This window comes from Crocodylus siamensis, chromosome 11, assembly GCF_052110815.1.
Source record: "Crocodylus siamensis isolate JL-2025a chromosome 11, ASM5211081v1, whole genome shotgun sequence".
In the NCBI taxonomy this organism is placed as follows: Eukaryota; Metazoa; Chordata; order Crocodylia; family Crocodylidae; genus Crocodylus; species Crocodylus siamensis.
In genome coordinates this window covers 30,344,787-30,363,430 of record NC_143405.1, presented here as the reverse complement: position 1 = coordinate 30,363,430, position 18,644 = coordinate 30,344,787, and the positions used below count along the sequence as shown (strand labels likewise).

At 49.6% G+C, this 18,644-nt stretch overlaps 1 protein-coding gene across 1 annotated transcript in view; it reads right to left on the bottom strand.

The window, feature by feature from the left end:
• Positions 1–16,535, bottom strand: part of SHISA5 (shisa family member 5) — a 61,703-nt gene extending 45,168 nt beyond the window's left edge. Inside the window, exons 1-3 of the mRNA XM_090021706.1 lie at positions 16,133–16,535; positions 9,102–9,270; positions 8,247–8,315 (exon numbers count right to left, since the gene is read on the bottom strand). Of these exons, the coding sequence (XP_089877832.1) occupies positions 8,247–8,315; positions 9,102–9,270; positions 16,133–16,196 (302 nt within the window). The 5' untranslated portion in view covers positions 16,197–16,535. The remainder of the gene's footprint in view (positions 1–8,246; positions 8,316–9,101; positions 9,271–16,132) is intronic.
• Positions 16,536–18,644: the final 2,109 nt, after the last annotated feature.

The following is an 18,644-nucleotide window of genomic DNA, read 5'->3' as shown; positions in this document are numbered from 1 at the left end:
CTCCAGGAGAGAAGCAGGCATAGTAGAGTTAAATAGCAGATGGAACAAAGGCTTGTGTAAAACTTCACATGTAAATAAAAACAGAATATAAGAGAAATTTCCTGGACTATCACAGCTGCAACCTCACTTCAGCACTGCTATGATACTGCTTTCACATTTTTATTTTAAAGGGAGGGTTTGATTGTAATGATCAACAAAGAAAGCATCTTCATTAATCAGTGGTGCTATAGGGTTGAGAGATGCAGAAGGAAGTTAAATCATAGAAAAATAAGACTAAAAGGGATGTCAGGAAGTCATCTTGTCTAACCCCTAGCCAAGGCAGGATTTTCCCTGTTTAAACCATCTTATCCAAGTATTTGTCTAACTTGCTCTTTAAAATCTCCAAGGATAGAAATTCCACAATCTGTCTAGGTAATCTATTCCATTGCTTAGGCCCTCTTATAAAATTAGAAAGTTCTTCATAGTTTCATAGTTTGTAGGGTCAGATGGGACCTGAGCAGATCATCGAGTCCGACCCCCTGCCTTGGCAGGAAAAAGTACTGGGGTCAAATGACCCCAGCAAGGCATTCGTCTAGCCTTGTCTTAACGACCCCCAGGGTAGGAGCCAGCACCACTTCGCTTGGAAGTTGGTTCCAGATCCTAGCTGCCCTAACAGTGAAGTAGCGCCTCCTGATATCTAGTCGGAATCTACCTCATATTAAAGCTAAGATTCCCTCGTTACAACTTAAGACTATTGCTCCTTTTTCTGCCCACTGCAAGCACAAAGAATAGACTATCACAGTGGTGCTCAACCTACAGCCCACAGAAACGTATCATCCAGTTTGTGGGATTCCTCACAAATCTGGAAATTTGGTGGGCAGGGGAGTGGTGGCACTGTTAACTGCCACAGCTCTGGCTGGATCAGACCACAATTAACATTGCCTGCAAACCAGCCTCATGTGCCAATCCCAGCCTACAGACTGGCCCCACACCAATCATCCTGCCTGTAGAGCTGGATGTGTTGGGCACCATCCCCTTCATAACCTTTAGGAATTTCAATCCCTGCCTCAGTTTTCTCTGCTCCTGACTAAATAGACCCAGTGCTCCCAAACTGTCCTTGTAAGTCATGTTTCATAGATTTACAATCTTTTCTGTTGCTTTCATCTGGTCTCTTTCAAATTAATCAAAGTCCTTCCTGAAGTACAGTGCACAAAACTGAACACAATACCCACTGCTCTCCCCTCATCCACAAAGCCTGTCACCTTGTTGCACCAGGAAATCAGATTGATCATCATGACTTACTTTTGATCAATTCATGTCAGCTGTGCCTGACCACCTTGCTATCTGTAAGATACTTAGAAATATATTCCTTGATGACCTGCTTCATAATTTTCCTGCTTATCAAGGTCAAACGGAATAATTTAGAATTCCCCATATTCCCCAAATTGCGCAGCCCACCGCTCATGTAGACACAGCAGCTGTGATAGAAAATGTGTCATCATCTGACTTTTAACTTGTAGTTACAGTAACTAAACATTTGCATGTAAACAGCTATAAAAAAATGAGGAGACAGTTGATGCACAAAACTATAATGCTACAAGTAGGCTTAGACCATACTAAAATGACCCTGGCTGAAACACGAGTAACTGTGAAGCACTTCAAGTTACGTTTGAACTCAACACCAGAGTGCCATTAGGAGTTGGTCAGTCCTATATCTCATGGTGCTTTGTTTCCAACCTCCTACCCTCCAAGTGATCCCTCTATGATTCACTCCCAAACTCTACTGTCTTGGGATCTCAGTATGTGACCTCACCTTTTAAATACTAAGTATGAAATCATGCCATTGCCCTAGTTTCTCTGCTGCTATAGCATATGACTCCTAGCACCTTGCTAATGACACATACAGGAGGTCACATCCTTGAACACAGCAGGGGCCTGCACACTTGGAAAGACTATTGGGAGCACTGGACTGGAGGAGCCATTCCGGCCCCCACCCTCTCCAAACTCACTCCTAGAAACCTGGAATTGCATGGCAGCCTGCGCTGACCTTGCATCTCAGAGTTGCCAAATGTACCCTAAGTGCTTGGGGTGATAAACAGACAGGGACATGGTGCAGGACTTCAGTTCTTTTTTTTCCCTGCATAATGGGGCAAGATACCACTGTGACAGTCCCAAGGGAGTCACTGGGGCAAAGCCACATTAAAGGTGCCTTCCTTCTCCCCTCCCTACCTAGAGTTCACAAAACAGTCTGTAGTATATTAACCCCTCATTTGTAAAGCACAGCAGTGTTTGAATTATTTCTAATCTTTAATAAAGAAAATCCTTTTTTGAACAAACAAATTGTTAGTGAACTGGCTGAACTTTACTAGTGGCATAGGCGACTGGTAGGGGTTGCACAGAGGTGTACATGCCCCTCCTGGCGGGGCCGGTGCCCCCCCGACGGCCAACACTGATGCTGTCGGTAGGGCTGGTGCCCCCCCGACAGGGCTGACCGCTTCTGTGGGTGCCCTTCCAGATTCAGGAGGCACCAGTCACTCATGCACAGTGGTGCTGTCCTCTTAACCCATGACCTGGAATCACAGGAAGTAGTTTGCCAGGGGCTCCCTCAAAAAAATTAGTTGATTGTTGTGATGTTTGAAAGGCTCAGTCTCTGGGGCTTGGGAACAACTGGCAAACCTCTGAGCCTCAGCTACATAGGCCTGCTGGCTTTACTGCTCACTAGTGTCCAGGAAGGTCCTCAGTGTCCTCCCTTGCCCCTTAATATACTAAAGGCACACCATAAATTCATCAACCAACTGCTCAGCCAGTTGCTTAAGAGATCCTTCCTGGTTTCCAAGCATTTGGTATAGGGCTTCATGAGACATGGGGGAAACTGGTGGCCTCATCCCCAGGCAACCTTCTTCCAGCTCTAACCTGGAAATACTGTCAGCAGGTGCTCCTAGTGTCATGGGGGCAGCAGGCTGGAACTCCTGAACACATTGCAATTATATTTGTCTGCAATTTGTAATTAACTGGATTGCAATTGACATTGCATTGCAGGCTATGTCTGATCCCTTGATACCTGATGGTTCATTATGCCCTACAGCACAATGGAGACATATCCCTTCCAGTCTACTGCAAGCTACGGTGCACTTGTGAAAAGATGGCAATGTGTGTACAGTTTGGAAACCCCATGCAGGCTAATCTGACTATGGCCCCTGAGGCCTGGAGAGAAATTGTGGTGCCAGCATCTTTTGGATAAGTGGCTTGCTTCTGAAGTGACAGGGCCAGCTTGGCACAGATCTTAAGGAAGGTCACTGTGACAGGGGGCTTTCCAGAGGCTGGTCACTACATCAGCCCAACCACCTAACTGAGACAGTCTGCCCACCTGTCTCACCTGCCACACCTTGGTTGCAATTAACAAGTTGTTTCTAGGCAGGAGGCTGCCCCTTTTATGCCCTTATATCAACAGCAAAGCACATGGCTCCAACCTCGCTTTATCGTGTCCCAAGCCTTGCAGGTCTTATATTACTATTTGTCACTTCTGTGCACTGCTCTGGCACCAGGCTCTCTGCACCCCTGTAGCTGCGCCACTCTGGTGGTGGGCTCTCTGTGCCTTACACTATTTACCAGGCTGTACTACAGCTGAGCCTTGAGCCTGCTCCTGGCAGAGATCAAGGCAGTTATGTTCCTCTGGATATCGTTCTTCCCTCTCTGGGGTCCTCATCCTCCCCTTCTGGGTCATCTGCTCCTTCTTCAGGGCCTCTCTTCCTGGTTGTGCCTTGGCAATGTCGCCCCGGGGTGCCACAAATGGGCTGCCATTTCCTTTTCTCCCTGCAAATACAGGCAACCCCCACTTAACGCTGTTTCACTTAGTGCTAATTCGCTATAATGCCCATTTTAAATTGATACCTGATTCCACCTAGTGCTCAGTGAGTTTCATTATAAACACTCGTGGTCACCATCTTAGGTCATTAAAAACACTTGCAGTCACCATCTTGGATCATCAAATACTTTCAGTTTCACTTAACACTTGTTTTTTCAGAAACCAATTAAGAGCGCTAAGCAAGGGTGGCCTGTACCCCTAACCCTTCACCTTGCATCTGCAACTCCTGTCAAGGTTGGGTTTTCTTTTCCTCTGGGGCAGTGAGTGGCTTTTCCCGAGGGTTCCTCTTCTGATTTAACTTTATCTGAAATTTCACCTACAGTCTGTTTCACTGCACCCCTCTTTGGTTTCTCACCTTGGGCTCACTTTCCTGTTGTAGTTTCCGGCCCTGCCCCCTTGATATCGCCTCAGTCTCCTCAATATTGCGTCTGGGTTTGGCCTGCCACCCTTCTTTGGTCTCTTGGTGATAGGCACTTCCCTTCATGAGTTCAGTCTGAGTCAGGTTACTCCTTCTATTGATTATCTTATTCAGTTCACCCTTCTTCCTTGTCTCCTGTCTCTCTTGGTCCTCTTGCAACTCTATTTCCAGTTGCTGGATATGACCTGTTACAGCTGATATGTCTGCTTCATATTGACTGCTGATCTTTCCCAGCCTTTCCTTCAATTCCTCAGCTTCCCTCTCATGCCTAGTCTCTAGTTCATCCCATTTGTTGTCTAGGCACTTTTGAATCACTGGCAGGACTTTTTCCCACAAGGGTGTGAGATTTATGTGGGATAGCCCCCTTTCCTCTAGGTCTGCATCCAGCTGGCTGCTTCCAGGCTCATCTCTTGGGATTCCTGTGCCCGGGTCTGCGGACTGTCCTTCCAGTTTTACAGCCTCTACCTGTTTCTTGGCCTCGGTTAACGAAGTTCTTAAAACCCCTGTCTCTTGAAGGTGTTCCTGGAGCTCTCCTCTGACTGCTGCCATGTGTTCTGCAAGCTGGATTTCTATTTGAGTTACCTTCTCCCTCAGCTGGTTTGTTGCCTGGACCTCCCTTTTCTGGGTCTCTTACCACTTCTTCCAGGGACTGCACCCTGCTTTGAGCTTTCTGCAGTTCTTTTTCGGTTACCACTAGCCTGTTTTCCCATTGCTGCTCCTCTTCTTTGACACCTTCCTGTAAGTTTTGCATCTTCTTTTCCATTTCTGTGAGCTGGGCGTGGTATTGTTCACACTAAGTCTGTAACTCCTCACTCACATGGAAGTCTCTGACTTATGTGGTGGTTTGATCTGACCACTCCTTGAATTCATAGATTTCATAGACATTAGAGCTGGAAGGGACCCCAGAAGATCACCGAGTCCAGCCCCCTGCCCCAAGGGCAGGAAGTCAGCTAGGATCAAAGGATCCCAGCAAGATAAGATTTCATAGATTTCATAGATGTTAGGGCTGGAAAGGACCCTGAAGATCATCAAGTCCAGCCTCCTGCCCCAGGGGCAGGAAGTCAGCTAAGGTCAAAGTAACCCAGAAAGATAAGCATTCAAGCATTTCTTGAGTAATTCCAGAGTAGGTGCCTGCACCACATCTGGAGGGAGTCTATTCCAGGTATTGGGGGCTTGGACAGTAAAGCAAGTTCTTCTTATGTCCAGCCTAAAATGGTCTTGTAGGAGTTTATGACCGTTGGTCCTTGTTTTTCATTGGAGTGCTCTGGTGAACAGACGTTCTCCCAGATCCTAATGAATACCCCTTGTGTAATCAGATGTCACCCAGTTTCCCTTTGATCATTAGGTCATGGATTAGGTCGTCCCCAGTTGCCAGTACCAGATCAAGTAGTGCTTTACCTCTCGTTGGCCCATAGACTTCTTGAGTCAGATAGAGCTTATCCACACACGTGAGGAAGCTTTGCAACCATTTGGATTTGGCCGAGCGCTCTTCCCATGAGCTGTCTGGGTAACTGAAGTCTCCCATGACAACCATGCACCAGGAGTGTGGGGCCTCAGCCAATTCCCTGACAAACTTCTGGTCAAGCTCTTGATCCTGGGTGGGAGGTCTGTAGTAGACTCCCACCATTGTGTCCCCTGTATCTTGTTCCCCTTAGATTTTAACCCAGAGGGTCTCCAGTTGTCCACCCTTGGCGCCAGTGTCGGCTTGCAGGGATGCATAGTTCTCCTTGACATAGAGAGCTACACCCCCGCCCCTTTTATCCATTTGATCTCTCCTGTACAGGGTATAGTCTTCTATACCTATGGCCCAGTCATGGGTGGAGTCCAACCAGGTCTCCGTTATCCCTATGACATCGTAATTATTTGTGTTAAGCAGGAGGACAAGTTCCTCCTGTTTATTCCCCAAGCTCCTGGCATTTGTGTACACAGGCAAGTGTCCCCTTGGGGGCCCTGGCCTTGCCTACAGATTGCTCCAGGGCTAGGGCAGGGGTGGGCTCCCTTAAGTGCCTTGGCCTGCTGGCCTTGCAAAAGATACTCAGTGGGCCAGCAGTGGCAGTAGTCCCCCCCATCTCCCAGTGGGCTTAGTTTAAAGCCTGGTGAAGCAAGTCAGCCAGTCTGGCTGAGAAGAGCCTCCTCCACAGCAGAGATCGGTGGAGGCCATCCCTTCCCAGAAACTCGCTGCCTCTCTCACCAAAAAGCGGACTGTGGTCATGGAAGCCAAAGCCTTCACGATGACACCAGCACCTTAGTCTTTGGTTTGCTACCTCGATCCTCCTCTCCCTTCTCAGCCTGTAGCCTGAAACTGGGAGGATCGAGGAAAACACCACTTGCGCCCCCAACCTCTTAAGCCCCACTCCCAAATCCCTGTAGCGCTTCATGACCCAGCTGGGATTGCTCTGAGCCGTGTCATTTTTGCCCATATGGATAAGGAGCATAGGGTAGTGGTCAGTGGGCCAGAGGACCTCAGGGATCCTCTCTGTGATGGCTCAAATATGGGCTCCCAGGAAGCAGCAGACTTCCCAGGCTAAGGGGTCAGGGCAGCAGATTGCCCCCTCAGTCCCTCTCAGGATGGAGTCTCCCACAACAAACACTTTGCATTTTGTCTTAGGGAGAGTAGGGGAGCAAGCTACAGTTGAGCCTGTGTTACCTACAGGATCAGGCAGCTTTGCAGGCTCTGCTGGGGTTGCAAGAGGTTCATACCTATTGCAAAGCTTCAGCCAGGCAGGGACCTTGGTGCAGAAGGCCTTGGGGCCCTTGACCACCTTGGTCCAACCCCTTGGCTGGACAGAAAGGGATGTCCCCAAGTCCTCCCTTGTCCTGGAAGAAGACCTTGCTCTACCCTCTGCCTCCAGGGGTGAAGGGCCTGGCAGTAGGAGTTGATCTCCTGCTCATAGTCCCTGATGGCACTCAGTCTCTGGACTACAGCTTGGAGCTCCTCTAGCTGGTGCATCAGAGGCCCCAAATGGGAGCAGACCTCACAAGAGGACGTGGCCATGCTCCCAGACCCCAGACCTGAAAAAGTGTCAGGCAGCCCCTGCAGCCAAGAGGCAGAGGCTCCATCTACGTGGAGCCCAGAACCATGGGCTCCGTCTGGCTGGAGGTCTCTGAGGAGGCAGAGGGGGAAGCTGCAGACTCCGAGGGGGACCCTTGGGGTGCAGCATGTGCAGTACATGGTGCTGCTGGGAAGCCAGCTACGGCTGGGACTGCCTTCCCTAGGGCACACTGGCAGGGCCTCGGGCAGAGCCTCACTTCCTTCCTCTTTTCAAAAACCACCATGGAAGAGATACAAGACACCTGAAATGATGGTAGATATTAAAAAGTTCTACCAGTATTCCCTGTCTCAAATACAGAGAATGACAAAAATAAACATGTTAAAATGAAAGCACATTTTTATATATAGGTACTGTACACAGAAAAAAATTCCGATGCATGTTGTAGGTATGTTGGTGACACAGTAGATTCACTCATCACAGAATATATAAACTACATAGTGTAAAAATTATGTCTGAAACTGGGGGTGTCAAACCCCTTGCCCCCTCCCAGTTCCTGGGACAAATCCACACTTCAGGGATCCCTGCAGGCCAGATAAGAACCCACCTCTGGTGATAGGATGAACAGCAGGGTAAATGTCAGAAGGGAGCTGTGGGGGTTAACGTTTCTGTTGCTTGCTTATCCACCACTGATCCAGGGCCCCAGTTAAGCTCTGTTTGCTGGAATTTGGTGGTGAACCCTAGCCTCACTCAGCCTACCCCACCAGGAGCTCCATGGATGTGGACTGCAAGCCATATGTTTGACAACCTTGTCCTAAACAATAACATGCAACTTTTATCTCCAGGTCCCTATTTCCTGTTATAATTTCAAATATAGAGCAGTTTTGAGAACACTGTGGTACAAAATTGTTGTATTTTCACTTTGCATTTGCATGTAGTACATACAGTACATTGATAAAATACCTCTGATTAAAAGGGAAAGCCTCTTACTCACCTGCGTTCATGGTCCCATTCTGAGTCCAAACTAGACAACAAAGTATTTTCTTTAATCGAGCTGTGTGTCCTGAAATTTTAAAAAAAAATGCATCTCTGGAGTGGAACTTAACTCTTGTTATTATTTTTTTTTAACCAAGTACTTCATGATACTCAACTGATATTTTGATAATAGGGTAAGTCAATTGAACCAAATTAGGACTTATTTGTACTGTTTCCTAGTACTATGAAAATTAGTATAGTATCTCTGAGGTTTTAAAGTATACTGACAAAGCACGCCTACCATCATGAATACTGAAGCTCACAACATTCTTATGCATAACAGGACAAAAATGTATACAGCCAGATGAAAGCTGGACAAATGCCACTCATTTTCATATCTGATCTAGCTTCATTAAAAGTGACATAAAAATGTAAAATATAGTCCAATTCATACCAAGTATTTGCACTCTTGTGTTCAGAGACATTTTTTCATGTTGTAAAGCCTAAGAAATGTGCATATGAAACTAGATGTTCCCAAGCAGAAATAGAGCAGAACAGCATTTCTCAAATATCTGAAAGCTGCCCCATTCAGGAAAAATAAAGCTAAAAGCACTTCTATTTCATTTGGCTGTATAATGCTAAAAGCTTATTTTATTTCTTATATTGTTAATCTATTGCAGTGCTCCACACTTCAATCAATGCTTGCATACATCATCATAATGATCACTTCTAAAGGAAGTGCTATTGTTTGATCTTTTTCTTTTTTACAGCCTCCTACACTAAGTTACAACTTTTATTTAAGGGTTGTTGGTTGTAGCTGTTGGATTATTCTAAAATTACTGTACTATATCACAGTCTGAAGTTTATTGTGTACCTTTCATGCCGCCCACTACACTCAAGTAGTTCATCTTCGTCAAATTTATATAATTCATCTGAACAGCAATATTGAACGAGGCAGTTTCCACAGCAGAATGCTGGACAAGATGTTACAGGGTAGGTCCGTCCACCAGAATCCGCATATGCCTTACAAACCTCACTCAAAACTAGAAAAAAAAATGTGAACAACTTATTAGTCACATAAGAAAAGCGTATCTTTAAATGTATCTACAATTTTTATCGTCTGATCTAGTATGGCATCAGAATATATTAGAAATGTTTCACTTATGTATTCCAAATTAAGGATCTCCATTGAAGCATAAAAAGATTCAATTCTTAGTCTTCAATCTCTCTAGTTACAAAGGTGCATGTTACTTCCAGTCAAAACAGGTTAGCGCTCTTCTAGCATTCCTATGCAAATAGAGAACGAAACTATTTTAAAATACAGTTAACAAATATATTTTGTACTTTTATTTGTTCCATTGTGGCTGCTAGCAAATAAAGATACTGCTTTCAAAAAACTTAAAAACTTTTTGAAAATGTGATACTCTGAAGCAACTTGTATAACACACAACAACAGATCAGCTTTCCATGTGGCTTTGTTTCTTTTAGACATGTCTGTGGCAAATCATAATCCTACTGAATTCATGGTACAGCTTTACTACAACTAGCACGGGCTAAGCTCAAATAGTTGGAACATTCCCACTACAAAGCCATGCCAGTCCTGTGCAACTGCATCCAAAATGGTGATGGAATAACCTGCATGCTTTATTGTAAAAGTGACTTGCCATGTCGAAAGGGGGAGGAGAACAGGAAGAAAGTACAGACCAGGTAAAACTGAGATACCAATAGAGGACTAAAAGCATGCAGGACTGAATAGTCTGCATTCTCACGACAAAGTACATGGGTGGCCAGCCTGGTCTGAAGCAAAGTCCCCAAACTCAAGCCAGTATCCTCAACCATGCCTGCTAGTTAAAAGTATAAGCATCTTCAAACCTAGGTTGGCTTGCGGGGGAGAGAGATATTCTCAATGACAAAAGGCTTTCAGCGAATTCAGCCTTATTTTCAAAATGACCTGCATTTTATATGAAATTCTGTATGAATTCTCTCTCACCAATGCATAAAGAGGGCCTTTAGGCTTCCCCTCCCCTGCTGTTAACCTATGAAACATCATAAATATAAAATCTTGACTCCTTTGCCTTGGCTTGGGGTTTCAGTTGTGTGCTACAAGCTCACAGGGCACATCTACACAAGATGCTTAATAAGCAATAACCTAATAACACTGTGCACTAGTGTGCCAGGCAAAAACCATGCTAATATTCTACTGTACAGCAGTATTAGGCTATTGCACAGTAAACTTCACTACACAAAATTCTCTCATTTAAACCAAAGCCAGAGCTCAGTTTAGTTCATCTCATTCCATCCCATCTTAAAGTCACCTTTAATATTTCAGCAGGTCAAACTTTGGGAAGCGATAGCTCCTTTCATCTGGGGAATTCAAGGGGTTCGATAATTAATGATGCTTCACAACATGGTTTTAAGTTATGAGAACTAGAGAAGGATCCCTAGGTACTATATGTATCGTTTCAAAATATATTTCTATTTGTAGTGTGAAACAGAATTCATTACTCGTATTTTGAAGTAGCCAGTAAAAAAAATGTGACTTAAAGTAAGGGTAAGCAGCAGGGCTGCAAGGGGAAAAGGCAGGAAAGCAGTGGTGGTGGTGGCCAGGTAGACCCCTGCCACCGGTACCCCTCCCCCCTCAGGCATCCCAGCCACAACATCCAGCCCCACTATGAGCTCAGAGGACCCTGCTCCCCAAGCAAGTTTGACAGGGTCCCGGGGAGAGCAGCAGCAACCAAGGGGACAGAGGCAGCGAGGCCCCCCTGGCCTTAGTTATGCCCCCACCATAGCTGCCCCACCCCCAACCCTCACCTTCTCCTACTGAAGCTTGTCCCCATGGCGGAGTGGGTGCAGGTCCCCTCTGGGCATTGAGGCAAGAGGAAGGCCCAGGCACAGCTGAAGCTCTCTGGCAAGGAGGACTCCTCCCCTCTCCCAAGACCACCACATGAGGGGAAGGAGTGGCCCAGCCTCCAGGGGCCTCCCCAGCTGTGCCTGACACTCCACCCCCAAGAACTATCAAATGGGTGTTCCCCGTGGAGGAGGTTTTGGGGATGCTGGACAGTCCTGAACAGGAGCCCATGGAAGAAGCCTCTCACTCTGCTGGCCAGGGCCCACCCCCTGAGACCACAGGCACTGAGGCTAAGGATGAGGCAGACCCAAAGGAAGGTCTGGTGGTGGAGCTCTCCCCTTTGATGATCTGGAGGAGACAGGAGCCCTGGATATTACCGTGGTGAGTCCTGAGGAGGGAGGTCCCCTTTCCCAGGACCCCAAGGCAGACACCAAAGCCACCCCAGTGCCTGGTGGGTCTCTTCCCTCCCCCTCCCTCACTTCCAGCCTGTCCCATGATCCTGCACCAGAGGGGGTTGGGGTGGGGTCCCCTAATGAACAGGACGATCTTGTCAGGGACCTACTGCAGACCCCCCAGGGCTCCAGCTCTACCCTACCATCTTGTGAAGGAGCCCCACCCCCACCCCCAGCTATACCCCCACCCCTTCACACAGCCCCAATAGCAATCCTGTAGCAAATGTAGCCACCAGAGGGGCTGAAGAGCTCTCCCAGTCCCAACCAGATTCCGGGGTCTTAGCAGACTGGGGGGCGGCGTTCAGATGATGCCTAAGAAGCCTGCTGAGCCCCAGGACCAGGAGAAGAACGCCCAAGATGTCTTGGTCCTGGCAGTCTCCAGGGATGAGCTACTTGCATTTCTTGACCACAGCTACACCCAGAGGCCTGCCAGCAAGGTACAGCTCCCCTTGGACCTCTAGGGAAATTCTGACAGCATCCTCACCACTGTAAGGGCGCTGGTGGGGGAAGGCAAGGGACCCAAAAGTTGCCATGCCCAGATTTATAGGCAGGCCCGCACTTTCATAGACACCCTCTATACTTATGGGAAGGTACTTCATGAGCCTGCAAACCCCACACCAGGCACTGAGATGCATGAGGTCCATGCCAAACCGTCTGCTCCATGCTCCCAGCCATGAGGTCATTTAAGATTGCGACCCTCGATGTCCACAGCTGCAAGAAGGGTCTCCGGAGATGCCAGGTGCTGTCCTTCCTTCAGGAGGGGGTTATCCCATGGTATTTTTGCAAAAGAACTCAACAACTCTGACCACCGAATCTAATTGGTGGCTGGAGTGGGAAGGCAGGGTCTTTTTTAGTCACTCTCAGCCACATCTTGTGGGGTAGCCACCCCGTTCTCCCCAGGCCTACAGCTGGAGGTTCTCCAGGATGCTGAGGTGGTGCCGGGCCACCTGCTGCACCTCCGGGTCCAAGTGCAGGGGCTGGTCTTGAACCTTCTGAACACGTATGCCCCTGCAAGGGACCAGGTGGTGGATTTCTTTCTGCCAGGCAGCCACTTACATTGGCACCCTCAATCCTCTCAAGTGCCTAGTCCTCGGCAGGGACTTTAACATCACCTTAGACAGGCGAGACCAGTCGGGCAGAGAATGGAACCAGGCCACCGTGGGCATCCTTGGGGAAATCCTGACAGACTACTACTCCCTGTTGGACATGTGGTGTGCCTGTCAGTCTACCAACCCCCTGCCTTCACCTATGCCTGTCACTCTACCAAACCCCTGCCGCGGGGGGCAGGTGGGGGGAGCAGGCATGTGGCAGCCCCCGCTTGAGATGCTCCACATGCCCACCCACTGGGACACCCCCCCCCAGCGCCACTCCCCCCCAACATCCCCTCCCACCCCCACAGGCCCTAACAACCCCATCTACTCCTGACACCCCCCATCCCCCTGCCACTCCTCACACCCACTTATGCCCACCCACACCCATAAATCCTCCCACCCCATATCCCTAACTTACAATTAACAGCATGGGGGGCAACAAGAGCAACACAGAGATGGTCTGTCCAGAAACTAGAGCATCTCTCCTGGACGACCAACTCCTGGGTTGCCTCCAGGCATAGTCTGGGGCTATGCCTTGCCCTGTTCTGCAGAGCATTTTGTTTTTACCCCTGGAGAGATCTAATTTTGCCCCCATGCTGCAAACTTGCAGTGCCAGGAACATTTTTCGTTCCTGCATGTGCCTCTTGCACCTTCTCAAAGAGGTTTGAGACACTGCAAGATGCACATACATGCTCGTCTGGACGTGCCCAACTTGTCCTGGGAGTGCTAAACTTAACCTAAGTAAAAAGTTTCCAGTGCTTGCTTTGACTTTAACTCTTTCCTGAGCCTTAAGCCAACCAGCCCTTCTAATTAAGCTCCCTTCCTGTTTTACATCTGATATACTATATCAACCTTGTCTTTGAATGAAATAGGTATGCCCATTTGCTACAGGATTGCTATTAGGGCTGTGTGAAGTATTTCCAATCAACATACATACATACCGGGAGGGGGGACACAGAATTCTAAAAAGGCAGGGACCTGAAAACTATGTTGTAGTGTTATTTGCAATAATGCAATGAAGTAAACATTAACAATCTTAATCCCTAAATGGAAAGTATTATATTCTGGCTCTTCCCTCATGATCAATGACATGATTAGAAAGCACATAACTTTATAATGGTTAGCCACATTAGATCAGTGAAAAATACTCTGTGCCTAGGCAATTAGAACATTACCCTGATTCTCATGATGAAAGGATTACTGCTGAATGTCAGCTGTGGATCTCTTACAGCAAATATACTTCCTGTCTATGGAAATAACTCAGCACAACAAATAGGCTTGTCTACATAGGTAACTGAGGGAACCTAGACAAATCCAGGTCATCTTCCTGTCCTTCATCCATGCATGCTACTGGGCAAAGCTCCATTGGCTCCTTGGACCTGTTCAAGGGCAAATGGGTTCTGGCCAGTGTGCTTTGCTTGGTGTGCCCCCTTTAGAGCATTCGCTATTAACATTTGGCCCACACCCCGCCCCTGTTTTCTCTTTAGTTGTTCCAAGAAATTATTTACTGCACATTTAGTGCCGCTACTCAAGAATTAGAGGTGCTTATAGGTTCTGAGTGGGCATAGGCGAGGGGTGGGCAAAATATGGCCCAGAGGCTTGGTCTGACTCTCTGACTGCATCCATCTCATGGGTCAGAAGCTGAAATGCAGTAAGATCCAGGTTGTAGGGAGCCAGCAGTTCCACCTGCCATGTCTTGCCAAGCAGGCAGGTATGTCCTGGCCCAGCCACATCCACAGCTTACACCAACTCCTGCTCCATAAGCCACAAACAGCACCAGGTGCATGCTGGCATCAGCTGTGGACACTACCTGCAGGTTCCTGCTAGGGATTAGGCCAACTGCCTGATGCAGCAGTGTCACCTGCAGACCCAGGAGGACACCCTAATCCTCAGGGGGAAGCTGCCGCCTGTGTATGCAGCTGATGCCAGTATCTGCCCAATGCTGCTTCCAGCATGTGGGATGGGAGCCGGTGTAAGCTGTGGGGCTGTGCTATAGGTCTGGGACAGTTGGAGTGGGGGGCAAAGGGAAGCAGGCAATAGAGACAGAGGTGGTCCTGCCTGTGATAAGCAGCAGCGACCAGTGCTGGGTGCCAGGCAAACGAAGGATCCAGCAGCAGATGCCCTTGCCACCTCTGGCTGTGGCTCTTCTGACTGTGGCTGCCCCAGAGCCTATGCTGGAGCTGCCCTATGGCTCCTCCCTGCTGCCGTCACCCCACCCCACCTCCAGGCTGCCCCAGGGCCTGTGGGGGCAGACAAGATGGTGGCTGCTCCATCATGCCAAGGGTGAAGGGTGGGATGCCACAAAATACCCACAAAATTGACTCTGTGCCCGGTGAAAAACCCTTTATCTCACTGCAATTTAAGTAGGTCCCTACTCATTTGTCATCCCCTGGAATCTCCAGCTGTGCTCCCAGTGGCCTCCTTGCTTGAGGGAAGCTCATAGTTTTCTTGGGATGCAGGCCCAGCACTCTACACACAACAAATGGCTACAGAAACCTCAGCTAGAGCACAAGGAACCTGGTGTATCAGAAAGGTGTGGGAGAAGCAGGTGTTTCAGAAGGTAAAAGCTCCCTTGAGGCTAATGCAGAAATGTATGTTGCCCACAAGAGCACGGGTGACTGGTGCCTCTCGAGTCTGGCCGGGGCACCAGATCGCCACAGGCAGGGTCCCCCAGCAGCGGACTGGCAACCAGGGGAGTCCCCGAGCCAGCAGCAAAACCAAAAGTGCACCTCCAGTTTCATGGCTGGCGCTTCCAGGGGGTGCATGGCTGATCTCAGGGGGTGCACACGCACCTGCGTGCACCCCCTACGCACTGCCAGTGCATAAGAGCATGGAAGGGTTCATTTCAATGGGTACTTCTACATGTGTGCTTTAATACACAGTAGCCTATTTTACTGTGCATTAGAATCACAGTAAAAGCTACTGCACAGTATAATTATGCTACTCCATGTTCAGTGTCCCTAAAAAGAGTGTGCCTTTACTACTGTGCAGTAGGGCAGCCTATTGCACTTTTCGTTAGTACCTAGAGGTACTAAATTTAATGTGGAGTAGCAAAAGCACATTCATGAGCATGTAGATACTCCGGGCGAGCAGCGGGGAGATGGACTCGGCGCTTCACAACGCAAAAAAGTCGCGGGGCTGCTCGCGGCTTCTGAGAAGCGGCCGCTTCCCGCCCCCGCAGGGCACGGCCGCCCCTCATCCCGCGGGCCGCGGGAGCTCAAGGCCTTGGCGCGGCTCTTCCTCAGCCAGCGGTTCCTTGTGCTCAGCTCTGATGTTCTTTTACGGACTGTATGCCCCCCGCCACGGGCGTGGGGGAGCGGCTGTGGCCAAGCCCCGGGCAGCAAGGCTCGGGAGGAGAGGGCTGAACCCCGCCGAAGCCGGGACCCCCCGGCGGGCAGCGACCGCTCGAGGGCAGCGGCGCCCCGGGCTCCCCCAGCCGGACGCCCCTCTGGGGAGCGGCCACAGCCCGCTGCGTCCCGAGCTCCCGAACCTGCAGCGCTACCCCGGCACTCACCGCCCGGCGGCTGCAGCAGGAGGGCGCCCAGCGCCACGAAGCCGGCGCTGCCCATAAGCCCCATGGCTCCTGCGGCCGCCAGCAGCGTCTGGCCGTTGGCCTTGGGCGTGGGCTGGGGGCGCGGGGTGGCTAGCGCCCCCTGCGGCAGGACCCGGAGCGCCGGCCCAAGCTCCTGCCGGCGCTGCGGCGCCGCCTGCCTGGGCCAGGGAGCCGGAAGGCCCGGGCGCGGCGCAGCGCGGGGGAGCTGAAGAGCTCGAGGCCGAGTGGGCTGTAAAGACCCTGCAGGCTTCTCCCCGGAGCTGGCAGAATCCCAGCTGCCATCGGCGCCTGGGCCCCCGCGGCCCCGGCCCCGTGCGACAGGGTTGGCCCTTGCAAGCACAGCCCCGAGCTCCCGCTCCTTCACCGGCTCTCACGACTTTGGCGCAGGGATGCAGACGACACGGGCGGGGCTTTCCCGAGACCTTTCGCACGGCGGCACCGGTGGCCGCGCAGCTTCAGCAAGGCCAGACACGGACGTGGGTAATCGTGTCTGGCTAGGCTCGCCATTGAAAGAGGAAGATTTTGTATCAAGTGGCTAGCAGCAGGGAGTTCAAAGCACTGCTTTGGGATACAGAATGAACAAAGTAGTGATGGCGAAGTGTCAGGTCTTGATTGTGCTGAGGACCAAATAAAGACTCAAGTCAAAATAAAATTTGTCAAAATGTTTTAGTGGCAGCTTGTACATGAACCCCCCTATTTGTAAATGGGACGAATGGGCCATTTTCTCTATAAAGCACTATATAAGACCTAGATTATACTGCTAGCTAGGCTTCTGGTTAAGCTTTCATGAACATGGCACTGGCTAAGGACAGATATTCAGAAAGCCCCAGGTGGATTTGATCAAAGTTACGCAGATTTCTGTACGCAGCATAGGTTAGATCTGCAGCGAACAAAACACATGTTGGTCCTTTTGTGGAGAGGGGAGGGGACACACAGGCTGCCAAGACCAGCAGGTTGGGGGCACTCTTACACACCTCCTGGCATGCCACACAGGCTGCCGAGACTGTGAAGCACAGCTGAGTGCCTAGGCCACCTCTTATTGGCTGCTGGGCATGGGCAAGCAGCCCATCTTAGGCCAGGTACCACCATTTTTAACTAGTCTGTGTGCGCCAAACTTCTTTTATGGGTATAGTCTGGTTTCCGATCACTTATACCAGTAAAAGTGTGACGTCTACTTGGGCAGTATGTTTAAGCTAAACCACATAGTGCTTTGACCTGTAAATGAAAATCCACCTATGAGAATAGCAAGATTTGAAGCAAAAGTCTTTGTCAAAAATTCTTGAGGAATACCTCCTGTCCTTGCAGTGGCAGGACAAGACAATGCTCTCCCCCTCCGCTTTATCTATGGCAAATCAGGATATTCTTGATGTTTTCGTGCTTTCGGCTTGGTAGTTGCTTGAAAGTGTTGTTTATGCAGTTTTGTTTCAAATAGACTAGAGACACACTTGCATAAAATGGATTTTGATAAGAATGATTCTGCCTTGAGCAAGGGGTTGGAATTATATGACCTCCTGAGGCCTTTTCTAGCCCTACTTTACTATGATGCCATGAAAACTATGAGACTTGTCATTGTCCATTCTTACAAATGCAGGAAGTAAATCAACAGCTGTACATCATCAGCAAAAGAAGACCGGAAGAAGGCCAATGTGGTGCCTATCTTCAAGAAAGGGAGGAAAGTGGATCCAGCAAACTATAGGCCCATCAGCCTGGCTTCTATCCCGGGGAAGGTCTGACCAGCAGGGTTAAAAATGGCGGCGCACACTGTGGAGCTGGCCAGGGAAGAAGAGAGTGCAGCCTCAGACGTCCCTGCAGCCCGGACAAGCTGGGACATGGGAACAGAAGAGCAGGAACAGCCAGGACGGGAGCCAAAGGAGGGAAGAGCATCATCCTGGTGACACTGTAGAAAAGGCGGTGGAGGAACATCTGGATCGCCTCACAAGAACGGTGGAGGAGCATCCGAAGAAGTCTGTCCCGGGAGAGAGAGACTGCGAGGAGCTCAGGAAGAGCTGCAGCGGGAGAAAGCATCGCCATTGGATCGGGAGATGCCTTAAAGCAGTCAGTGAGCTGAGTGCCTAAGGGGATGTGGCAACCAGTGTTCTGTTGAAGTGCTGGAAGGGAACGTTGGGGGAGGTAGTTAAAGGGACAGTACGCCTGGAGCCTTTTTTCTATGTTGTTCTTGTAATTTTTGTTCTTCCCCAAGCTCCGAGGTATCTGAGGGCAATGAACCCACATTGTGGCTAGGTAGTGCTGAGGAGGCTTGAATAGGGTCTGGTCGAGGGTCCCAGTAGTGAGACGCTGACCATCTTGAAACAGATACACAGGAGGCCTGAGGCCAGGGTGTAAGGGTGGTGGAGCCCCATGAGTAACCACTGGGAGGAACCTCAGGTCTACGAGCACGCCAGATGAATGGCCCCTGACACTGAGGTCAGCAAGCTGTGGCAGGCGAGCACGGGGTTAAGGATTCGGGTGGAGG